Source organism: Salvelinus alpinus, chromosome 1 (assembly GCF_045679555.1).
Source record: "Salvelinus alpinus chromosome 1, SLU_Salpinus.1, whole genome shotgun sequence".
In the NCBI taxonomy this organism is placed as follows: domain Eukaryota; kingdom Metazoa; phylum Chordata; class Actinopteri; order Salmoniformes; family Salmonidae; genus Salvelinus; species Salvelinus alpinus.
Window position 1 is genome coordinate 109,703,875 of NC_092086.1, and position 26,646 is coordinate 109,730,520.

Sequence of the window (26,646 nt, forward strand, 5' to 3'; positions counted from 1 at the left end):
CAATGTTTGTCTATGGAGATTGCATGTCAGCAACCGGTGTGGCTGAAATAGCCGAATCCACTAATTTGACGGGGTGTTCACATACTTTTGCATATGTAGTGTAGATGGCATGCTGGGTAAATTAGACTTGATACAGTACAAGGTTCACTGCACAAACTACTACTGTCTGTCATTAATGATGACGTCACGTCCTGTCTATAGACCACATGATGGCCATTATGACGGTCTGTCTGGATGCATTCTCACAGACCGTTACCCACGTTCTGCTGAACCCTTGTGCGCGTGCACACACAGAGTCTTGTACAACTAACCTTGTGGGGACACACAATTCAGTCCCATTCTAAATCCTATTTTCCCTGACCCGTACCCTTACCCTAAACCTAGCTCTTAACCCTAAAACTAACCTTAGCTCCTAACCCTAAACCTAATTCTATCACTAACTCTAACCCCCTAGAAATAGCATTTGACCTTGTGGGGTCCCAAAAAATTGTTGGTCCCCAGTTGGTTAAATTTGTGTTTGTTAAATATTATTGTTTGGTCTTCTGGTCACCACAAGTATAGTTAAACACGTACACACACACACACACACACACACACACACACACACACTGTGGTAGACCACTGTAGACTCTATTATTCATCCTTACACAGACACGGTTCTTCAAGAGAAAGAGTGATAGGTGAGGAGAAATTCCAAAATGGCATGGCCTTGTTGGTGTCAGTATCAATGCCTGGGAGCTGGAGAAGGGAGAGAAGAGCAGTGTTGTGGGGGGATAAAGAGAGAGTCAGTAGAGTGAGTCAGGAAGCCTTGCTGCCAGCCAGCCAGGACCTGGCTCTGCTCTGTACTGTGTCCAAAATGTCAGCCTATTCCCTATATAGTGCACTACTTTTGACCAGAGCTCGTAAGGTACGAAACATAGGGAATAGGGTGCTGTTTGGGATGCTGCTCTGCTGGTCAGTGCTCTGACAGAGATGGGTCTGCTCCAGCCGGTCTGGTGCCAGTGATGAGCTGAGCTCAGTCACAAGGGCTGCTTATCTCCCCCGCTCCTCCCCTCCCTCTCCCCCCGCTCTGTTGGGTTACTGCTGCCGGCCGCCACCGCTAGACGCCATGCAGGGAATTAGGACTGCTGGAGCAGCACTGTGGACCGTGGGCAGAGTATGTGGAAATCCCACTCATCGCTCACCGGAGAGGTCTTCACGCACCACTCCGGTGCTCAACGTCTTTTCACCGTTCCGCAAAAAATAGCTCAATGCTCACAGGAAAACAAACTGCCGCTCTAAATTTGTCCTTTTCGTTTTTTTGTTTAAAAATATAATTTAATAAACACCATGTGCTTTTGTGACGATGTTCCATTTGGCTTTGAAGCAGGCTCTATCGTAAGGCACTTCAACATTGCAACAACAGGTCGTAGGCTACTGAACCAGGGCCTGCCTGATGATATGTGGCTGCTGTGTTAAAAAACAAATAGCTTTTTCTCTAGTGTATAGTGCTGAGCGATTTAGAGATTTTTGAGGTCGATTCGATTATTAAAAAATAGTGACGGATTTTTTTTTTTTTTTTTTTCTTCTTTTTTTAATGTTGCACTATGCATTATGTGGGTAGAATGCTTTCACAATGCTTATCATTTATTAACCATTTATTCTAGGGCTGACCCCATTTAGTCGACTGTTCGATTGTTTGGTCGATAGGTTGTTGGTTGACCGAAATTTCTTTAGTCGAGCAGTAGCAAAAAATAATAATAATCAAGGTGTACAAGACACCTGTCACTAATCCATTGTGGAGGCCGTGGGGATGGCAGAGTCCATCTGAGACATTTGCTACAGAAATTGTACATGGTTATATTACATAAGATCAATGGTGCAACACTAATAAAAATAAATATATTTTATAACATGCGGTTGCTGTCCGCGGTTCTGAAACGCATCAGTGCGCTGTTGAATTGGCACCTTTTCCTAGAGACCATGTTGCTTTGTGCATAATAATAAAGTTAATCAGCATGTTGGTGTTGAGAACGATGTGGCGGAGGCAGCAGCAGAATGAGGAGACGAGAAAACAGCCCTTGACTTAATTGTCTAAGAAAAGAGAGCAGAGAGGAAACCACAACTTAATTAGGTCTATAATTAATAACCTAACTCTTAAATGTGCCTGGCTGTACAGAAATGAGACAGATCCTGCTTCTGTTGCCTGTTTGAGTGTCTAATCGCCTACTGATTCCGTGAGCACCAAGCTTCACTATACCACAACATGTCGGATAAACAAATGTTTTTAATCTTTACTATGCTGTAATAATAATAAATGGTCTTTACTTTTTCCCTCCCGTTAGAATAGCCTCTGGTATTATTTATCATTTATTTAGTGTTGTTTACACTGTTCCAAATGATAATAATACAAATAATAACTTTCTTGTTCTCCTTATTGTTATTATTACGTAACTTAAGGATATATATCAATACTTATGTAGGCTACTGTATCAATCAATTATTCATTTGTTCAGGTCATCACACAGCGTACGAGTCATTCATTATTTGAAATACAATCAAGCATTTTAGTTTTAAAATGAAATAACAAAGCCTCCCTTGAATAATTAACGTAAACAATAAATAAACCGTTCCATTTTGGAAATTGCATTCACGAATGAATGTGACTGGTTTTAGTCTTTGCTGTAATAAAGGCTTGACAAAATGTTTTACAAGAGACTCTCTGGTACTCTTAATGTATTTAGTGTTGTATACATTGTTGCTAACGGTCAAAGAAATTAGACACACAGCGCTTGCTCCTTCTTTGTCTTCATCTCCAGTATTTTCCATAACTAGTCAAATTTGTTCCACACATCTGACTTCCCCTTTACCTCCTGGGCAACCAGTAAACATTCCCCCGTTAATATCTTTCCGCAATATTAAGCTGATCCACCCCTAATAAAATTAAATTAAAAAACGTTCCCCCATTTCAAGTTTTTGTCACGTCCTCTGCGTCTATTTTGCTGTGATGTGATTATGTGATTATTTTATGTGATTATGACATGCTATAGGTCATGTCCTATTGGTCACGTTCATGCGATGCATACATGTGTCACGTAAAGAGAGCAAGGGTTGAGGGAATAGGGAATGTTTTTCCTAAACGAATGAGGGATTTCTGGTAACAGAACTTTTCAGTCAGAAATGTAACTAACCTACAACAGGTTAGTCACACAGTCACGTTTTTGCGCAGCAAGTCTGAGCCCGGCCCATCACATTCAAATGAATTGCGGTCGGACTCCCTCTAGTCATTTGTGCATCTTAATTATTTAATCAAACAGTGCCCTTAAAGCATCAGACAAGCTCAGTGCATATAGTTGATTAAAACATATAAGATGTGTCTATATATGGAAAAAATAAGTTTGACAATTTTGACAAAGATTTTTTTGTGTCGGACAGCCCTAATTTATTCACTTTACTAAAATGTTTTATTTGCTGACTTTATTTAATTCCAAGTCATCATCTCATCTCTATAGAGCTGCTGTCTGACAAAATCATTATTTTAGTAGTTCTTCAAAGTAAATATGGTGTACTTTTGACTGCTGAATGCCAACTATCAATCACTTAGATCATGGAGCAACTGCTTTTCTATCCCTCTTGATCGCGCGTTCTCTCGCGCATCATATCCACCAAATGCATCAAACTCTTTGTGTTCCGGCGGAGGTCATGCATTGTCAGTGGAGCAACGCTGCTTTGGGGGTGACTGAGGTGAGGTGCGTTCTGAGTACCGCATACCTTCAATATTTTCAACTCGTGCATTGCTTTACGGTGCGGTCTCCGTGCCTGCTCCGCACAGACAGGACAAGTTTAAGTGCGCCTGCAATGGATTATGGTCATTGTAGTTAATTACCACGTTTTCTCAGCTAAACTACAGTGAGGGAAAAAAGTATTTGATCCCCTGCTGATTTTGTACGTTTGCCCACTGACAAAGAAATGATCAGTCTATAATTTTTATGGTAGGTTTATTTGAACAGTGAGAGACAGAATATCAACAAAAAAATCCAGAAAAACGCATGTCAAAAATGTTATGAATTGATTTGCATTTTAATGAGGGAAATAAGTATTTGACCCCTCTGCAAAACATGACTTAGTACTTGGTGGCAAAACCCTTGTTGGCAATCAGAGGTCAGACGTTTCTTGTAGTTGGCCACCAGGTTTGCACACATCTCAGGAGGGATTTTGTCCCACTCCTCTTTGCAGATCTTCTTTAAGTCATTAAGGTTTTGAGGCTGACGTTTGGCAACTCGAACCTTCAGCTCCCTCCACAGATTTTCTATGGGATTAAGGTCTGGATACTGGCTAGGCCACTCCAGGACCTTAATGTGCTTCTTCTTGAGCCACTCTTTTGTTGCCTTGGCCGTGTGTTTTGGGTCATTGTCATGCTGGAATACCCATCCACGACCCATTTTCAATACCCTGGCTGAGGGAAGGAGGTTTTCACCCAAGATTTGACGGTACATGGCCCCGTCCATCGTCCCTTTGATGCGGTGAAGTTGTCCTGTCCCTTTAGCAGAAAAACACCCCCAAAGCATAATGTTTCCACCTCCATGTTTGACGGTGGGGATGGTTTCTTGGGGTCATAGGCAGCATTCCTCCTCCTCCAAACACGGCAAGTTGGGTTGATGCCAAAGAACTCCATTTTGGTCTCATCTGACCACAACACGTTCACCCAGTTGTCCTCTGAATCATTCAGATGTTCATTGGCAAACTTCAGACGGGCATGTATATGTGCTTTCTTGAGCAGGGGGACCTTGCGGGCGCTGCAGGATTTCAGTCCTTCACGGCATAGTGTGTTACCAATTGTTTTCTTGATGACTATGGTCCCAGCTGCCTTGAGATCATTGACAAGATCCTCCTGTGTAGTTCTGGGCTGATTCCTCACCGTTCTCATGATCATTGCAACTTCACGAGGTGAGATCTTGCATGGAGCCCCAGGCTGAGGGAGATTGACAGGTCTTTTGTGTTTCTTCCATTTGCGAATAATCACAGAAACTGTTGTCACCTTCTCACCAAGCTGCTTGGCGATGGTCTTGTAGCCCATTCCAGCCTTGTGTAGGTCTACAATCTTGTCCCTGACATCCTTGGAGAGCTCTTTGGTCTTGGCCATGGTGGAAAGTTTGGAATCTGATTGATTGATTGCTTCTGTGGACAGGTATCTTTTATACAGGTAAGAAACTGAGATTAGGAGCACTCCCTTTAAGAGTGTGCTCCTAATCTCCGTTTGTTACCTGTATGAAAGACACCTGGGAGCCAGAAATCTTTTTGATTGAGAAGGGGTCAAATACTTATTTCCCTCATTAAAATGCAAATCAATTTATAACGTTTTTGACATGCATTTTTCTGGATATTTTTGTTGTTATTCTGTCTCTCACTGTTCAAATAAACCTACCATTAAAATTATAGACTGATAATATCTTTGTCAGTGGGCAAACGTACAAAATCAGCAGGGGATCAAATACTTTTTTCCCTCACTGTATGTAGAATATTGGCCTGTTGGAAACTAATACGCCCTACTACATGACACAGTTCAGCCTTGATCTGATTTATCTCTACAGAAACTTTACATCGAGCTCACAGGAAAAAAAAGAACAAATTGGAATTTAAATAATTGAACCGACTTAGGTCAATTAGTGTTTTAAAAACCTGAAAAATAACCGAAATGTCGGTTAAATGCTCAGCACTACTAATCTATTGATGATCAGATACTTCAGTTGTAACTGGCTCTGTTGCGCTCAGATTTTACACTTGATAGACAACTTTAGCACTGTTATGAACTCTTTTTGCCTGTAAAGAAATCGAAAAGTCTCTGCTGCTGCGTTGGTTATCGTTCCATCAATTACACAGGCTGTGACCTATTTCTTGGTCGACTCATATCAACATCGCTGCACATTAGTGGTGGGGTAGGCTAAATAAATACTACAGAATATGCCTAATCCAAAGAACAGTGATGAAGGAAATGAAAAATGCTGGCCAGAGCATGCCCGGAGCTTGTGGATGAGCGGTACCAGAACGAAATGCTCCGCTCACATCCTCTGGCCCTAGGCTAGCCACAGACTGGGGGCTGGGAGAGCGGGAGGGGGAAAGAAACGGAAAAAAGAGGGAAAGGGAGAGGGAGGAGAGAAGAGAGGGAGACAGGGAGGAGGGAGAAAGAAGTCCTAGCTGAGGTGGCACTAACACACCAACGACCCAGAGGGAGGACTGGGGGGGGACCAGACAGAGGGAGGACTGGAGGGGGGACCAGACAGAGGGAGGACTGGAGGGGGGGCCAGACAGAGGGAGGACTGGAGGACGGACCGGACAGAGACAGGACTGTGGGGGACCGGACAGAGACAGAGGGGCCAGAGAGGGGAAGTGACCATGGCTCTGCTGTTCTGACAGAGTCAAACAAAGTTGGGTACAAGGACACACTGGTCCCCAGTCAATTTTTCCATCTTTCACTAAAATAAAAATGTCTGTGCTTTAGATCTGTGTCCAAGCACATTGGCACATGGACTAAAACATTAACCGATTAGATAGAAGAAGGACATGGTCGGGGTATTGACCACATCAGAGCTGATAACCAGTGGGTTTAACATGGTCGGGGTACTGACCACATCAGAGCTGATAACCAGTGGGTTTAACATGGTCGGGGTATTGACCACAGCAGAACTGATAACCAGTGGGTTTAACATGGTCGGGGTATTGACCACAGCAGAACTGATAACCAGTGGGTTTAACATGGTCGGGGTATTGACCACAGCAGAGCTGATAACCGGTCGGTTTAACATGGTCGGGGTATTGACTACAGCAGTGATGATAACCGGTGGGTTTAACATGGTCAGGGTATTGACTACAGCAGTGATGATAACCGGTGGGTTTAACATGGTCAGGGTATTGACTACAGCAGTGATGATAACCGGTGGGTTTAACATGGTCGGGGTATTGACTACAGCAGTGATGATAACCGGTGGGTTTAACATGGTCGGGGTATTGACTACAGCAGTGATGATAACCGGTGGGTTTAACATGGTCGGGTATTGACTACAGCAGTGATGATAACCGGTGGGTTTAACATGGTCAGGGTATTGACTACAGCAGTGATGATAACCGGTGGGTTTAACATGGTCGGGGTATTGACTACAGCAGTGATGATAACCGGTGGGTTTAACATGGTCGGGTATTGACTACAGCAGTGATGATAACCGGTGGGTTTAACATGAATGGGGTATTGACTACAGCAGAGCTGATAACCAGTGGGTTTAACATGGTTAAATTCATTCTGATTGGCTGGGCCTGGCTTCCTAGTGGGTGGGCCTATGGCCACCCATGGCTGCGCCCCTGCCCAGTCATGTGAAATCCATAGATTAGGGCCCAATGAATGTATTTCAATGGACTGATTCCTTATATGAACTGTAACTCAGTAAAATCTTAGAAATTGTTGCATGTTGTGTTTCTATTTTTGTTGAGTATGAAATCGTGTCCTTACAATCCTCTCTGTCCAGACCAGGCCTTGTAGGTATATTCTTTCGTCCCGTTTAAAAAAATAGCTTTTTTTTAATATTGTAATTTATGAGCAGTTACTAGCGCCTATGTCATGTATTTCACATTGCTTATAAGGTGTTATAAATGAGCTCCTAAAACATTAGGAAGAGGGTGTTCATAGAAAGTGTTACCAATATTAATATTCTTTACCTATGCGTTTCCTCCAGGTGGGTTGTGGAGTGTGTTCACACTGGGCGGAGCCAGCAGTAAACCAGGATTGGAGCAGGAACAGAACCCGCTTCCCTTATCCAATCAGAGTCTGTTATTACTCCTGGTGCTAGCCAATCTGACAGATGGACTAAACGACTGCCCAAACCCCTACAGACAGGCTGTCACCTGCTTCAAAAACACACAAGGTACTGCCCTACACACACACCTTATGCTCACACACACACCCCTTATAGACAGGCTGTCACCTGCTTCAAAAACACACACTGTGGGGCCGGGAATCTGCAGGGGACCTCACAATACGATATTGTCATGTTATGTTGTTTTTAATGAAACTCTTTATTATGAATATTGGTTATTGTTCTGCGATGTTGAGGGAGCTGGCACACAAGCATTTAGCTGCCCGTTTAGCTGTAAACTGTGTACGTGACATATCATTTGATTTGATACTTAGGCGCCGATACGATATGTATTGTGATCCGATACTTGCGATTTTATAGCAATTTGATGTTCCAGGAGCACGAGAAAACGAGTTTTGATCAGTCATGGAAATAAGTGCTGAAAACATGTTGACTCACTATTTAAGAAGAAGATGGGACAACAAGTTATAGGTCGAAATAAATAGCGGCGTTTTGGGGCAGGTACAGCCTACTATTGCTAGCTAACACTACCAAACGTAAAAAAAAAAAAACTTTGAGTCAAAGTATATATATAATGTCGTCCAGAATAATATTGAGATATGTAACTGTGTCGTTTTCCCCCTTATCACTACCTGTCTCAATGCCAAGGCATTTGGTTTTATCTATTGAATATACATATTTTTATTGTTCATTTATCAGAACAACATGTTCATAGCAAAATGCTCGACTACTGTACAGTATAGTCAAGTACAGTATATAGTGAGGTAAAGAAGCTATTTTGGGAATTAAAACTGGCACTGTTTCTCCCTGACTGTTTTTTATTGATTCTCTTTCATTTAATCAGGGGAGCCCAATTAAGACCAGGGTCTCATTTTCAATGGTGCCCTGAGACCGCGAGCTCTGACCTTTGCTGGTAGCTAATTTATTGAGGAAAAATGTACTTACTATGACTGTGGATTGTGGTTGTCCCACCTAGCTATCTTAAGATGAATGCACTTAACTGTAAGTCTCTCTCGATAAGAGCGTCTGCTAAATTACTAATGTAAATGTTTACATACAGTATGATATATTGTACCAATAGAAGCAGACTTAAAGGGAACTATTTTAGTGAATGTGTGTCTCATTGTAATTTGCCTTTGATAGGAGTGTCTGCTAAATGGCTTAAATATAAAATGTACATATCAAATGTTATTGGTCACATACAGATATTTATCAGATGTTATTGCGGGTGTAGAGAAAATGCTTTTGTTCCTAGTTCCAAACAGGGCAGTAGTATCTAACAAGCGTTTTGGCCTCCTCTTAGACACGTCCTCCATTCCTACAGAGCAGCATCATACGTTCCAGATTAACTTCAACAGCCTGTACACAGCTCTGTGTGAGCAACAGAGGTCTGACCAGGCTACGCTGTTACTCTACACGCTGCTGCACCAGAACACCAACATGAGGAACTATATGCTGTCACGCACAGACATGGAGAACCTGGTAAGTTAAAGGAGAAACAAAGGGAAGAATGGTTCAACTACCGACCTATTCATGGTCTCCAGCACCACCCCAACGTCAACATATGAGAAAATGACACGTTTCTATGTTTTGTAGTACAAATGATAGAGGAAGATACGTGTTTCAATGACATCATCAACCAATTAGTAGGCAATCCTCATTGGTTACATTTAAAAAATATATATATATTTTACCTTTATTTAACTAGGCAAGTCAGTTAAGAACAAATTCTTATTTTCAATTACGGCCTAGGAACAGTGGGTTAACTGCCTTGTTCATGGGCAGAACGACAGATTTTTACCTTGTCAGCTCGGGGATTCAATCTTGCAACCTTTCGGTTACCCAACGCCCTAACCACTAGGCTACTTACCGCCCCACCACCACAGCAGTCAGCTAGCTAGCTAGCCACAGCAGTCAGCTAGCTAGCTAGCCACAGCAGTCAGCTAGCTAGCTAGCCACAGCAGTCAGCTAGCTAGCCACAGCAGTCAGCTAGCTAGCTAGCCACAGCAGTCAGCTAGCTAGCCACAGCAGTCAGCTAGCCAGCCACAGCAGTCAGCTAGCCAGCCACAGCAGTCAGCTAGCCAGCCACAGCAGTCAGCTAGCCAGCCACAGCAGTCAGCTAGCCAGCCACAGCAGTCAGCTAGCTAACAGCAGTCAGCTAGCTAACAGCAGTCAGCTAGCTAGGTAGCTGTTTAGCTTTCTAGCACATTCACTCATTTGTTTGTCAACAATTAATGGGACATTTCAAACTGTTGATCATCTCCAGCACCACCCCAACATCAGCATGTAGGAAAATGGCGCGTTTCTAGGTTTTGTAGTGAACATGATAGAGGAAGATACGTATTTCCAATGACCGTTCAGACACCAGTCGCTTGGCCAGGAATCAGATTTGTAGAAGGAAAAAAATATAAGTCCCTTATTTTACCAGGTAAGTTGACTGAGAACTCATTCTCATTTACAGCAATGACCTGGGGAATAGTTACAGGGGAGAGGAATGAGGATGAATGAGCCAATTGGAAGCTGGGGATGATTAGGTGACCATGATGGTATGAGGGACAGATTGGGAATTTATCCAGGACACCAGGGTTACCACCCCTACTCTTATGATAAGTGCCATAGGATCTTTAGTGACCACAGAGAGTCAGGGCACCTTTTTAACGTCCCATCTGAAAGATGCCACCCTACACAATGCAATGTTCCCAATCACTGCCCTGGGGCATTGGGATATTATTTTTATCGACCAGAGGAAAGAGAAGCTTCCTACTGGTCCTTCAACACCACTTCCAGCAGCATCTGGTCTCCCATCCAGGAACCAACCAGGACCAACCCTGCTTAGCTTCAGAGGCAAGCCAGCAGTGGGATGCAGGGTGGTATGTTGCTGGCAGGGTGGTTTGAAATGTCCAATTCCATGTGCTGTTCAGACTGTAGGAAAAATAACAGATTCGAATCGGATATGCAATTTTTATTTTATTTGAGTCACTTCAAATTTCCAATGGGAACAAGGTTTTAGTAATCTTAGTCATCCACTTTGTCTTAGTTTGTCATTGTTTCCAGCTGACATGTTGGCACACAGTGGACAGCTGGTCCTGCGGGGTGTGCTGTGACGTCACTTCTCAGCAGGTTTTAAATGTGTTGGGGAGGAGGATCACTCCCACACACACAGTGAAACCATGCTGGAACAACACTCTCTGTCTCCCAGTGTCTCTTTAGTCTGGGATGCAGTGTGTTGGATGTAGTGTGTTGGATGTTGGGTGCATGTAAGGGCTTGCCTTCTGGTTGAGGTCTGGTGGCCGCCCCACTTCCAGCCCCCACCCCACAGCACCCCCTCTGTCTCGTCCCACACCACCCCAATTCTGTCCCTCCCTCTTTCTGTCCCGCCCCCTCTCTGTCCCACCCACACCACTCCCTTTCTGACCCGCCCCCCTTCTGACCCGCCCCCTCTCTGTCCCGCCCCCTCTCTGTCCTGTCCCACCTCCTCTCTGTCCCGCCCCCCCTCTGTTCTGTCCCGCCCCCTCTCTGTCCCGCCCCCTCTCTGTTCTGTCCCGCCCCCTCTCTGTTCTGTCCCGCCCCCTCTCTGTTCTGTCCCGCCCCCTCTCTGTTCTGTCCCGCCCCCTCTCTCTGTCCCTGCCCCGCCCCCTCTCTGTTCTGTCCCTCCCCCTCTCTGTCCTGCCCCCTCTCTGTTCTGTCCCGCCCCCTCTCTGTCCCGCCCCCTCTCTGTTCTGTCCCGCCCCACACCGCAGGAACACATGCAGGAGACCAGAAGGAAAACGGTGGCATTTCTGAGTGGATTATTCTGGTTGAATAAATTGTCTAAATGAAATGAAACCAATATGAGTAACCAACACACATGTTCATTCTCTAATTATCTTCCCTCAGGTGGTGCCCATCCTAGAGATCCTGTACCATGTGGAAGACAGGAACTCTCATCACGTCTACATGGCCCTCATCATCCTCCTCATCCTCACAGAGGACGACACCTTCAACAGATCCATACACGAGGTGGTGAGTACTGACCACTCACTCTAACCCTCCTCCTCCTCATCCTCACTGAGGACGACACCTTCAACAGATACGGGGTAGGGATCGGGATTTGAAACGAGCACAGTACCTCAAACAACATGAATTCTCTCTCAGTAAATTCGGATTATAGACTTGGCAGACATTTCTCTGAAGGATGATTTCTCAAACATCAGGACCTGTGCCATTTCAGATAAGAACAGTACTATGATTTATGATGTGTAATTTTGAAAATGATTTCTCAAACCTGTCATTTCTGATAAGAACGGTATGTTGATGGTCACTATCCGTAATTTCGAAATGCTCCCCATCCTCCTATCTATTTCAGTCTTCATTATTGGTCAGCTTGTCAATGAATTCGGAGTATTTGAACAGAAAACCGTTAAACCATTTAGCTCACGGTGATTGACTCATTCCACTCTGTCGTTACCTTCAGTTCTGTGAATCATTTTTGACATTTTAAAGCCATCTCTCTCTCATATATTCCCTCTCTCCCTCCCTAGCCGCAGTACATTGCCTGGGCTGCATATGCATCCCTCCCCCCCTCCCTCGTTCCCTCCCTCCCTCCCTCGTTCTCTCCCTCCCTCCCTCGTTCCCTCCCTCCCTCCCTCCCTCCCTCCCTCCCTCCCTCCCTCCCTCCCTCCCTCCCTCCCTCGTTCCCTCCCTCCCTCGTTCCCTCCCTCCCTCGTTCCCTCGTTCCCTCCCTCCCTCGTTCCCTCGTTCCCTCGTTCCCTCCCTCGTTCCCTCCCTCGTTCCCTCCCTCGTTCCCTCCCTCGTTCCCTCCCTCGTTCCCTCCCTCGTTCCCTCCCTCGTTCCCTCTCTCCCTCCCTCCCTTGTTCCCTCTCTCCCTCCCCCTCCCTCTTCCCCCCCTCTAGCCTATGGAGTTTCAGTCCATTGCCTGGTCTGCATATGAATGTGTCTCTCTCCTTATGTCCCAAATGGCACCCACTTCTCTATGGAGTGTACTACCTTGTACCAGAACCTTATGGGGATAGGATGCCATTTGGGTCTCTCTCGCTCTCTCTCGCGCCCCCCTCCCCCCCAGCAGGAAATCATGAAGCTGTGGCTGCCAGCAGACCTCTAAGTCTCTATGTTTTAGATGAAAATCCATTTCACATTGGTCCCTTTGATATTGACATGTAATTTCCACCAGGTTAAATGGCAACCAAAGTCAGACATCTCTCAATGTTCGGACAGAAGTTTTTCAACATTGAACAATCTATGTGGCGGTGCTTTAGTGTTATTGGTGTCATGGGGCTGTTTGTTCAGCCTGAGATTAGACGGCCACTCTCTACTCTCCCCTCTAGCCATCCAGAGAGAGATGAGGCTGTGTAGTGACTGACTGACTGACCAGAGGCTGGGCCGGACTGGACATAGCTCTGCCTTGGTCTCCTCTCTCTCTACTCTCCTCTCTAGCCATCCAGAGAGAGATGAGGCTGTGTAGTGACTGACTGACTGACCAGAGGCTGGGCCGGACAGGACCCAGCTCTGCCTTGGTCTCCTCTCTCTCTACTCTCCCCTCTAGCCAACAAGAGAGAGATGAGGCTGTGTAGTGACTGGCTGACTGACCAGAGGTTGGGCCGTACAGGACCCAGCTCCGCCTTGGTCTCCTCTCTCTCTACTCTCCCCTCTAGCCATCGAGAGAGAGATGAGGCTGTGTAGTGACTGACTGACTGACCAGAGGCTGGGCCGGACAGGACCCAGCTCTGCCTTGGTCTCCTCTCTCTCTACTCTCCTCTCTAGCCATCCAGAGAGAGATGAGGCTGTGTAGTGACTGACTGACTGACCAGAGGCTGGGCCGGACAGGACCCAGCTCTGCCTTGGTCTCCTCTCTCTCTACTCTCCTCTCTAGCCATCCAGAGAGAGATGAGGCTGTGTAGTGACTGACTGACTGACCAGAGGCTGGGCCGGACAGGACCCAGCTCTGCCTTGGTCTCCTCTCTCTCTACTCTCCTCTCTAGCCATCCAGAGAGAGATGAGGCTGTGTAGTGACTGACTGACTGACCAGAGGCTGGGCCGGACAGGACCCAGCTCTGCCTTGGTCTCCTCTCTCTCTACTCTCCCCTCTAGCCATCCAGAGATAGATGAGGCTGTGTAGTGACTGACTGACTGACCAGAGGCTGGGCCGGACAGGACCCAGCTCTGCCTTGGTCTCCTCTCTCTCTACTCTCCCCTCTAGCCATCCAGAGAGAGATGAGGCTGTGTAGTTACTGACTGACTGACCAGAGGCTGGGCCGGACTGGACCCAGCTCCGCCTTGGTCTCCTCTCTCTCTACTCTCCCCTCTAGCCATCCAGAGAGAGATGAGGCTGTGTAGTTACTGACTGACTGACCAGAGGCTGGGCCGGACAGGACCCAGCTCTGCCTTGGTCTCCTCTCTCTACTCTCCCCTCTAGCCATCCAGAGAGAGATGAGGCTGTGTAGTTACTGACTGACTGACCAGAGGCTGGGCCGGACAGGACCCAGCTCTGCCTTGGTCTCCTCTCTCTCTACTCTCCCCTCTAGCCATCCAGAGAGAGATGAGGCTGTGTAGTGACTGGCTGACTGACCAGAGGCTGTTCTGGGCCAGGGAACACACACACCCAGCTCTGCCTCAGTCTCCTCTCTCTCTACTCTCCCCTCTAGCCATCCAGAGATGGACAGGGATGCCATTTTTCCTGATTAATTAGGAATTTCTACTTTTCTACAAGAATACATCAATAACCTTATATATAACTAATATCCTTATTTTCCAGATGTTCTCAGTCACATCTTTGAGAGAGCAATGAGCCTCTGAAATACTTGGTCTACTGACTGACCAATGAGGGAGTCATCGTTTTGATCCCAGTGTGTGATGATTGTATTCCCTGAGTTCAGATACTACTGTACACCAGTTTAATCTGTATTCCCTGAGTTCAGATACTACTGTACACCAGTTTAATCTGTATTCCCTGAGGTCAGAAGACTACTGTACACCAGTTTAACCTGTATTCCCTGAGGTCAGATACTACTGTACACCAGTTTAATCTGTATTCCCTGAGGTCAGAAGACTACTGTACACCAGTTTAACCTGTATTCCCTGAGGTCAGATACTACTGTACACCAGTTTAATCTGTATTCCCTGAGGTCAGATACTACTGTACACCAGTTTAATCTGTATTCCCTGAGGTCAGATACTACTGTACACCAGTTTAATCTGTATTCCCTGAGGTCAGAGGACTACTGTACACCAGTTTAATCTGTATTCTCTGAGGTCAGATACTACTGTACACCAGTTTAATCTGTATTCCCTGAGGTCAGATACTACTGTACACCAGTTTAATCTGTATTCCCTGAGGACAGATACTACTGTACACCAGTTTAATCTGTATTCCCTGAGGTCAGATACTACTGTATACCAGTTTAACCTGTATTCCCTGAGGTCAGATACTACTGTATACCAGTTTAACCTGTATTCCCTGAGGTCAGATACTACTGTATACCAGTTTAACCTGTATTCCCTGAGGTCAGATACTACTGTACACCAGTTTAATCTGTATTCCCTGAGGTCAGAAGACTACTGTACACCAGTTTAATCTGTATTCCCTGAGGACAGATACTACTGTACACCAGTTTAATCTGTATTCCCTGAGGTCAGAAGGCTACTGTACACCAGTTTAATCTGTATTCCCTGAGGTCAGATACTACTGTACACCAGTTTAATCTGTATTCCCTGAGGTCACCAGCATATTGGTGTTCAGAACAATGCGGCTGAAGCCGCAGCAGAATGAGGAGATAAGAAACTCCAACTGAATTAGGTCTATAATCAATAACCTTTAAATCATCCATATACATTTGAAGTCGTAAGTTTACATACACTTAGGTTGGGGTAATTAAACTTGTTTTTCAACCACTCCACAAATTTCTTGTTAACAAACTATAGTTTTGGCAAGTCGGTTAGAACATCTACTTTGTGCATGACACAAGTCATTTTTCCAACAATTGTTTACAGACAGATTATTTCCCTGTATCACAATTTACATACACTAAGTTGACTGTGCCTTTAAACAGCTTGGAAAATTCCAGAAAATGATGTCATGGCTTTAGAAGCTTCTGATAGGCTAATTGACATCACTTGAGTCAATTGGAGGTGTACCTGTGGATATATTTCAAGGCCTACCTTCAAACTCAGTGCCTCTGCTTGACATCATGGGAAAATCAAAAGAAATCAGCCAAGACCTCAGAAAAAATATTGTACACCTCCAAAAGTCTTGTTCATCCTTGGGAGCAATTTCCAAACGCCTGAAGGTACCTCGTTCATCTGTACAAACAATAGTATGCAAGTATAAACACCATGGGACCACACAGCCGTCATACCGCTCAGGGAGGAGACGCATTCTGTCTCCTAGAGATGAATGTACTTTGGTGCGAAAAGTGCAAATCAATCCTAGAACAACAGCAATGGACCTTGTGAAGATGCTGGTGGAAACAGGTACAAAAGTATCTATATTCACAGTTAAACGAGTCCTATATCGACATAACCTGAAAGACCGCTCAGCAAGGAAGAAGCCACTTCTCCAAAACTGCCATAAAAAAGCCAGACTACAGTTTGCACATGGGGACAAAGATCGTACTTTTTGGAGAAATGTCCTCTGGTCTGATGAAACAAAAATAGAACTGTTTGGCCATAATGTCCATCGTTATGTTTGGAGGAAAAAGGGGGATGCTTGTAAGCTGAAGAACACCATCCCAACCATGAAGCACGGGGATAACAGCCTCGTTTTTGGGGGTGCTTTGCTGCAGGAGGGAATGGTGCACTTCACAAAATAGATGGCATCATGAGGTAGGAAAATTATGTGAATATATTGAAGAAACATCTCAAGACATCAGTCAGGAAGTTAAAGCTTGGTCACAAATGGACAATTACCCCAAGCATACTTCCAAAGTTGTGTCAAAATGGCTTAAGGCCACAAAGTCAAGGTATTGGAGTGGCCATCACAAAGCCCTGACCTCCATCCTATAGAACATTTGTGGGCAGAACTGAAAAAGCGTGTGTGAGCAAGGAGGCCTACAAACCTGACTCAGTTAAACCAGCTCTGTCAGGAGGAATGGGCCAAAATTCACCCAACTTATTGTGGGAAGCTTGTGGAAGGCTACCGGAAACATTTGACCCAAGTTAAACAATTTAAAGGCAACGCTACCAAATACTAATTGAGTGTATGTCAACTTCTGACCCACTGGGAATGTGATGAAATAAATTAAAGCTGAAATAAATCATTCTCTCTACTATTATTCTGACATTTCACATTCTGAAAATAAAGTGGTGATCCTAATTGACCTAAAACAGGGAAATTTTACCGGGATTAAATGTCAGGAATTGTGAAAAACTGAGTTTAAATGTATTGGGCTGAAGTGTATGTAAACTTCTGACTTCAACTGTATGTCTACAGAAATGAGAGGAGAGAGGAAACTACAACTTAATTAGGTCTATAATTAATAACCTAACTCTTAAATGTGCCTGGCTGTACAGAAATGAGACAGATCCTGCTTCTGTTGCCTGTTTGAGTGTTTTAATAGCCTACTGATTCCGTGAGCACCAAGCTTCACTCAACCACAACATGTCGGATAAACAATTTCACAAATTCGGCTGGTTTTAATCTTTGCTATGCTGTAATTAAGGCTTTAGACTTCTTTTGTTAGAACAGCCTCTCTGGTATTACTTACCATTTATTTTGTGTTTACACTGTACCAAATTGTCAGAACTATATTTAGAATAATTATTTAGAATAATAACCCTCCTTTTTCTTGATCTCCTTATTGTTATTATTACTATTATTGTTATGATCGTCATTATAATAAGTAAAGTCATTATCATTAGTAGGCTTAGTAGAGCAGGCCTCCATCATTCTTAAATGGAAGAAGTTTGGAGCCACCAAGACTCTTCCTAGAGCTGGCTGCCTGGCCAAACTGAACAATCAGGGTGAAGGGCCTTGGTAAGGGAGGTGACCAAGAACCCAATGGTCACTTTGACAGAGCTCCAGAGTTCCTGTGTGGAGATGGGAGAACCTTCCAGAAGTACAACAATCTCTGCAGCCCTCCACCCATCAGGCGTTTATGGTAGTGGCCAGACGGAAGCCACTTCAGTTAAAGGCACATTACAGCCCGCTTAGAGTTCTCAGATCAAGATTCTCTGTTCTGATGAAACCAAGATTGAACTATTTGGCCTGAATGCCAAGCGTCACGTCTGGAGGAAACCTGGCACCATCTCTACGGTGAAGCATGGTGGTGGCAGCATCATGCTGTGGGGATGTTTTTCAGTGGGAGGGACTGGGAGACTAGTCAGGATCGAGGGAAAGATGAATGGAGCGAAGTACAGACAGATCCTTGATGAAAACCTGCTCCAGAGCACTCGGGTGAAGGTTCATCTTCCAACAGGACCTCGACCCTAAGCCCACAGCCAAGACAACGCAGGAGTGGCTTTGGGACAAGTCTCTGAATGTACATTGATGAATACATTGATGAATACATTTGAAACTCCTGATGCTTCCTCTCTTAATCTCATTGCCAGTAATCTCATTGCCTGATTGATAAAGGTTATCTGGGGGGAGATTGGTCGATGTTAAATATTTCAGGAAACAGTGGTGTCTACGAGGTTAGGAAGGAATAGTGGTATCTACTGTCTACGAGATTTGGTAGGAATAGTGGTATCTACTGTCTACGAGATTTGGTAGGAACAGTGGTATCTACTATCTACGAGATTAGGTAGGAACAGTGGTATCTACTGTCTACGAGATTAGGTAGGAACAGTGGTATCTACTGTCTATGAGATTAGGTAGGAACAGTGGTATCTACTGTCTACGAGATTTGGTAGGAACAGTGGTATCTACTGTCTACGAGATTTGGTAGGAACAGTGGTATCTACTATCTACGAGATTAGGAAGGAACAGTGGTATCTACTGTCTATGAGATTAGGTAGGAACAGTGGTATCTACTGTCTATGAGATTAGGTAGGAACAGTGGTATCTACTGTCTACGAGATTTGGTAGGAACAGTGGTATCTACTATCTACGAGATTAGGAAGGAACAGTGGTATCTACTGTCTACGAGATTAGGTAGGAACAGTGGTATCTACTGTCTACGAGATTAGGTAGGGATAGTGGTATCTACTGTCTACGAGATTAGGAAGGAACAGTGGTATCTACTGTCTACGAGATTAGGAAGGAACAGTGGTATCTACTATCTACGAGATTTGGAAGGAACAGTGGTATCTACTGTCTACGAGATTAGGAAGGAACAGTGGTATCTACTATCTACGAGATTAGGAAGGAACAGTGGTAGCTACTATCTATGAGATTAGGTAGGAACAGTGGTATCTACTGTCTACGAGATTAGGTAGGAACAGTGGTATCTACTGTCTACGAGATTAGGTAGGGATAGTGGTATCTACTGTCTACGAGATTAGGAAGGAACAGTGGTATCTACTGTCTACGAGATTAGGAAGGAACAGTGGTATCTACTATCTACGAGATTTGGAAGGAACAGTGGTATCTACTGTCTACGAGATTAGGAAGGAACAGTGGTATCTACTATCTACGAGATTAGGAAGGAACAGTGGTAGCTACTATCTATGAGATTAGGTAGGAACAGTGGTATCTACTGTCTACGAGATTAGGTAGGAACAGTGGTATCTACTGTCTACGAGATTAGGTAGGGATAGTGGTATCTACTGTCTACGAGATTAGGAAGGAACAGTGGTATCTACTGTCTATGAGATTAGGAAGGAACAGTGGTATCTACTGTCTATGAGATTAGGTAGGAACAGTGGTATCTACTGTCTACGAGATTAGGTAGGAACAGTGGTATCTACTGTCTACGAGATTAGGAAGGAACAGTGGTATCTACTGTCTATGAGATTAGGAAGGAACAGTGGTATCTACTGTCTATGAGATTAGGAAGGAACAGTGGTATCTACTGTCTATGAGATTAGGAAGGAACAGTGGTATCTACTGTCTATGAGATTAGGTAGGAACAGTGGTATCTACTGTCTATGAGATTAGGAAGGAACAGTGGTATCTACTGTCTACGAGATTAGGAAGGAACAGTGGTATCTACTGTCTACGAGATTAGGAAGGAACAGTGGTATCTACTGTCTACGAGATTAGGAAGGAACAGTGGTATCTACTGTCTACGAGATTAGGAAGGAACAGTGGTAGCTACTATCCACTACTGTACTAGCTACCATTTAAATAGCCATTTCTTATGTTGTCTCCCTCTCTCTCAGGTATTGAAGAACATAACGTGGTATTCAGAACGTCAGTTAACAGAGATCTCTCTGGGTAGTCTACTCATCCTGGTGGTCATACGCACCATCCAGTACAACATGACACGGACCAGGGTGAGTTAAACACACATGGATGTACATGGATGTACATGCATACGCAGTGCATGGACACACGCACACACACATGCGCACACACAGGGTTTTTTCTGGATCAAAATGGGGTTTAGGTGGTGACCATGGGTGTGGTCCTGTTGGCTAATTTCCTGCAATTCTACACATTTTTGCCATCAGGCTAAGAGAGAGATTTGTACGCAATACAATATAAAAAATCAAATATAAACGCAACATGTAAAGTTTTGGTCCATATTCAGAAAAGGCTTATCTCAAATGTTGTGCACAAATTTGTTTATATCCTTGTTAGTGGCCATTTCTCCTTTGCCAAGATTATCCAACCACCTGACAGGTGTGGCATATCAGTAAGCTGATTAAACAGTGTGGTCATTACACAGGTGCACCGTGCGCTGGGAAAAATACAAGGCCACTCTAAAATGTGCAGTTTTGTCACACAAGACAATGCCACAGATTGTGTTGAGGGAGCGTGCAATTAGCATGCTGACTGCAGGAATGTCCACCAGAGTTGTTGCCAGAGAATTGAATGATGATTTCTCTACCATAAGCCGTCTCCAACGTTGTTTTTAGAGAATTAAGCAGTACGTCCAATCGGCCTCAGAACCGCAGACCAAGTGTATGGGGTCGTGTGGTCAAGTGGTTTGCTGATGTCAACGTTGTGAACAGAGTGCCCCATGGTGTCAGTGGGGTTATAGTATGGGCAGGCATAAGCTACGGACAACGAACATAATTGCATTTTATTGATGGAAATTTGAATGAACAGAGATACCGTGACAAGATCCTGAGGCCCACTGTCATGCCATTGATCCGCTGCCATCACCTCATGTTTCAGCATGATAATGCACAGCCCCAAGGATCTGTACACACTTCCTGGAAGCTGAAAATGTACCAGTTCTTCCATGGCCTGCATACTCACCAGACATGTCCCCCATTGAGCATGTTTGGGATGCTCTGGATCGATGTTTGCGACAATATGTTCCAGTTACTGATAATATCCAGCAACTTCACACAGCCATTGAAGAGTAGTGGGTACAACATTCCATAGGCCACAATCAACAGCCTGATCAACTCTATGTGAAGGAGACGGGTCACGCTGCATGAGGCAAATGGTGGTCACACCAGTGACCAACAGATCCACATCTGTAATCCCAGTCATGTGAAATCCATAGATTAGGGCCTAATGATTTTATTTCAATAACAGATTTCCATATATAATCTGTAACTCAGTAAAATCCTTGAAATTGTTGCATGTTGTGTTTTATTTTTGTTCAATATAGATTCTCCTTTTATTTTGGTGATTGTTAGTTCTGAGATTATAAAAAATATATATATAAATTATATTTTCTACATACTTTTTATCTGGTTTTAGTAATTTCAGTTTTTACTGTTTGGACATAGACGGCCCGAAAAAACACTTAGGCCGGCCCGCCCCAATACTTTTATATGCAGTAAAAACCCTACACACCTACATGACCACATACACTTTGTTTAGGCCTACTTCAGATTTTCATTTCTCATGTGTTTTTGTTCAACCTTGTGTTGTTTTTAGTACTACATGGATATTGATTACTGCATTGTTGGGTTTAGAGTTGGCAAGAAAGGCATTTCACTGTACCTGTGCACGTGACATTAAAACTTGAAACTATACTTAGTACGCATCTCAATGGACTTCCAGGAAGGTCATTATACGTCTCTTATTTCCTCTCTTCCAGGATAAGTACCTGCACACCAACTGCCTGGCAGCCCTGGCCAATATGTCAGCCCAGTTCCGCTGCTTACACCAGTACGCTGCCCAGCGCATCATCAGGTGAGGTTTAGTAGGCACTCTGTAGAACTATTACTGACTGTCAACACAGACACTGGTATGGCCAAAGCATTTGAACTGGTATTGATATGCTCTTTACTCGAGCCATAGCCTACTGGCCAACTGTAGACTGAAGAGGTTTAGCAGGTCAGAGTACAGCCAGTCTCCCAACGGATCGATCGCCAGTAGCTACCAGCCAACCTATGAGTAGCTCGCCGAACAACTCTGCAAGTACATGCAAATTAAATGTTCCACCACAAACTGTCATAAACAAATCTCACAAGTATCAGACACCGCAAACTCCCAGCTACTATCTAATCAACTCAATATTATCCCAACCCTGGTTATCCACTATTGGCTTAAAAAAACAAATCTAACACGATCTGCCAATTAATTTCCAGCAAAATTGCCCATCTGTCTGTCTGTCTGTGGTGAACGCGTTTGTCTATCACTCCATGTCCAGCCAGCCTGTTGATGTGATAACCGTCTTGTGGGTTGACAGAAAACCTTTCCCCAAATCCTTCTCAATGAAATGTTAACTGCAAAGTAGGCTTTCCTAGCAGAAGTATATGATGAGTAAGTACAGCGCATTCGGAAAGTATTCAAACCCTTTGACCTTTTCCACATTTTGTTACGTTATAGCCTTATACTAAAATTGATTAAATAGTTTTTTCCCATCAATCTACACACAATACTCCATAATGTCTGGTTCAAGTCCGGGCTCTGACTGGGCCACTAAAGGACATTGAGACTTGTCCCGAAGCCACTCTTGCATTGTCCTGGCTGTGTGCTTGGGGTCATTGTCCTGTTGGAAGGTGAAACTTCGCCCCAGTCTGAGGTACTGAGCATTCTGGAGCAGTTTTTCATCAAGGATCTCTCTGTGCTTTGCGCAGTTCATCTTTCCCTCAATCTTGACTAGTCTCCCAGACCTTGCCACTGAAAAGCATCTCCACAGCATGATGCTGCCACCACCATGCTTCACCGTTGGGATGGTGCCAGGTTTCCTCCAGACAGGACGCTTGGAATTCAGGCCAAAGAGTTCAATCTTGGTTTCATCAGACCAGATAATCTTGTTTCTCATGGTCTGAGAGTCTTTAGGTGCCTTTTGGCAAACTCCAAGCAGGCTGTCATGTGCCTTTTACTGAGGAGTGGCTTCTGTCTGGTCACTTTACCATAAAGGCCTGATTGGTGGAGTGCTGCAGAGATGGTTGTCCTTCTGGAAGGTGGTCCCATCTCCACAGAGGAACTCTGGAACTCTGTCAGAGTGATCATTGGATTCTTGGTAACCTCCCTGATCAAGGCCGTTCTCCCCCGATTGCGCAGTTTGGCCGGGAGGCCAGCTTAAGTATGAGTCTTGGTGGTTCCTAACTTCTTCCATTTAAGAATGATGGAGGCCACTGTGTTCTTGATGACCTTCAATGCTGCAGACATTTTTGGTACCCTTCCCCAGATCTGTACCTCGACACAATCCTCTCTCGGAGCTCTACGGACAATTCCTTCGACCTCATGGCTTGGTTTTTGCTCTAACATGCACTGTCAACTGTGGGACCTTATATAGACAGGTGTGTGCCTTTCCAAATCATGTGCAATCAATTGAATTTACCACGGGTGGACTCATATCAAGGATGGTCAATGGAAACAGGATGCGCCTGAGCTCAATTTCTAATCTCATAGTAAAGGGTCTGAATACTAAAGTATTTCTGTTTTTTATTTGTTTATTTGTAATTAACATTTCTAAAACCATTTCTCTCTGTCATTATGGGAATATTGTGTAGGTTGATGAGGAAAACATTTCATTTAATCAATTTTAGATGTGGAAAGAGGTCTGAATACTTTCCGAATGCACTGTATATCATTTATATCTATTATTGGTTATTTGAGAACATTGCCATGAATTGAGCAGCAGCAGTACAGAACCATTGCTAGACAAGCACATTAGGTGGCACATTGCTCATTCGCCAGATGCACAATTAAAGGGACAGATTTTCGGGGGCATTGATTAGAATCCCCATTAGCCGACGCCACGGGGGATCCAGCTCGTCTTACTGGGGTCTAAACACATAATGAAAAGGACATTACAGACAAAAGTCTTTACATTTTAAATACATTTACAAATATTAACATGTAGTGTGTGTGTGCGCATCTATGCGTTGTGCCGAATGGTGTTGCTTTATTCATTTTTGAAACCAGGTTTGCTGTTCACTTGCCCTATATAAAATGGAAGGGAGTTCCATGCACTAATAGCTCTGTATAATACTGTACATTTCCTTGAATTTGTTCTGGACCTGGGGACTGTGAAAAGACCCCTGGTGGCATGTTTGGTGGATGGAGTAAGTGTGTCTATCAGAGCTGTGTGTAAGTTGACTATGCAAAAAATAATGAATTTCCAACACATTGTTTCTTATAAAAACAAGAAGTGACTCAGTCAGTCTTTCCTCAACTGTCAGCCAAGAGAGACTGGCACGCATAGTATTAGTATTAGCCCTCTTACAACGAAGAGCAAGATGTGCCACGGTTCTGGGCCAGCTGCAGCTTAACTAGGTCTTTCTTTGCTGCACTTGAACATATGACTGGACAATAATCAAGATAAGATTAAACTAGAGCCTGCAGGACTTGCTTTGTGGAGTGTGTTGTCAAAAAAGCAGAGCATCTCGTTATTGCGGACATACTTCAACTCATCTTTACAACCGTTGAATCTCTATGTTTTGACCATTAAAGTTTACAATCTAAGGTAACACCAAGTAACTTTGGTCTACTCAACTTGTTCAACAGTCACACCATTCATTACATGCTTCAGCTGAGGTCTTGAACTTAGGGAATGATTTGTACCAAATGCAATGCTCTTCATTTTAGAGATGTTCAGGACCATTTTTTTACTGGCCACCCATTCCAAAAGAGACTGCAACTCTTTGTTAAGGGTTTCAGTGACTTCATTATATATGGTTGCTGATGCATATATGGTTGAATCATCATTATCATACATTGACACACATGCTTTGTTTAATGCCAGTGGCAGGTCATTGGTAAAAATAGGAAAGAGTAGAGGGCCTAGAGAGCTGCCTTGCGGTACACCACACTTTACATGTTTGACATTAGAGAAGCTTCCATTAAAGAAAACCCTCTGGAATTCTATTAGATAGCTCTGAATCCACGATATGGCAGAGGTTGAAAAGCCATAACACATACGTTTTCTCAACAACAGGTTATGGTCGATAATGTCAAAGGCTGCATTGAAATCTAACAGTACACCTCCCACAATCTAATTATTATCAATTTATTTCAACCAATCATCAGTCATTTGTGTCAGTACAGTACATTTTGAGTGTCCTTCTCTATAAGCATGTTGAAAGTCTGTTATTAATTTGTTTACAGAGTAATGGCATTGTTTTGGTCAAACACAATTTTTCCAACAGTTTGCAGCAAGCTGATAGGTCTGCTGTTTGAACCAGTAATGGCTGCTTTACCACTCTAGGGTAGCGGAATGACTTTGGCTTCCCTCCAGGCCTGAGGACAAAGACTTTCCTCTAGGCTCAGATTAAAGATATGACAGATAGGAGTGGCTATAGAGTCAGCTACCATCCTCAGTAACCATCATTAAAATATTTCTCAACATCAAATGGTTTTGTGATTTAATACCCCATCTGATTCAATGAAAGATGGCGTTGAATTAGTTTTTCTGCCCATAATTAAATTTCAAGTACTCAAGTTTTTTCCCCCATCTTTCTTTGTCATTGATCTTGGCTTCATAATAATTCTTCTTTTTGTTGAGTTTAGTCACATAATTTCTGAATTTGCAGTAAATCAGCCAGTCCGATGGGCAACCAGACTTATTAGCCACTCCTTTTGCCCAATCTTTTTCAACCATAGTTTTTAAATTCCTCATCAATCCATCGAGCATTAACAGTTCTAACAGGTGCATGTTTATCAATAATTGGAGGAAGCATAAATTCATCAAGTGCAGTGTCTGGACCAACAAATATTTGTATTATCATCTACAAAATATGTTCTACAATCTCTTATACACTATTTTAGGCACAGCTTTTGAAACTTTGGCTTTACTGGATATAGTCACTATATTGTGATCACTGCATCACTTGGTACGGATACAGCTTTAGAACAAAGTTCTACATTATTAGGAAAAATATGATCAATACATGTGGATTATCTCCTGTAGTGTTTGTAAACACCCTGGTAGGTTGATTAATAATCTGAACCAGATTACAGGCACTGGTTACAGTGAGAAGCTTCTTCTTGATGATAACCAGTCAATATTCAGGTCCCCAAGAAAGTAAACCTCTCAGTCTATGTGATGTAAACAGTCAAGTATTTCACACATTATTAAGATACTGACTGCTAGCACTATCTGGCCTATAGCAACACCCCAAAAGAAAAGGCTTTAGATGTGCCAGGTGAACCTGCAACCACAACACTTCAATAACACTTGACATAACATCTTCACTAAGCATTACAGGGTTATGGCTCTGAATATATACAGCAACACCTCCCCCATAAGCGTTCCTGTCTCTTCTATAGATGTTATCCTTGTATTGCTACTGTTGTATCATCAAATGAATTACATTTGTGAATCTCAGAAATGGCTAATATATGAATGTT

At 43.8% G+C, this 26,646-nt stretch overlaps 1 protein-coding gene across 3 annotated transcripts in view; it reads left to right on the top strand.

Annotated features, from left to right (window-relative positions):
• Positions 1-26,646, top strand: part of dym (dymeclin) — a 236,771-nt gene that overhangs the window by 67,930 nt on the left and 142,195 nt on the right. For all 3 annotated transcript variants that reach the window (XM_071340876.1, XM_071340858.1, XM_071340867.1), the window contains exons 9-13: positions 7,704-7,892; positions 9,148-9,326; positions 11,721-11,846; positions 20,100-20,213; positions 21,941-22,035. In XM_071340876.1, the coding sequence (XP_071196977.1) occupies positions 7,704-7,892; positions 9,148-9,326; positions 11,721-11,846; positions 20,100-20,213; positions 21,941-22,035 (703 nt within the window). The remainder of the gene's footprint in view (positions 1-7,703; positions 7,893-9,147; positions 9,327-11,720; positions 11,847-20,099; positions 20,214-21,940; positions 22,036-26,646) is intronic.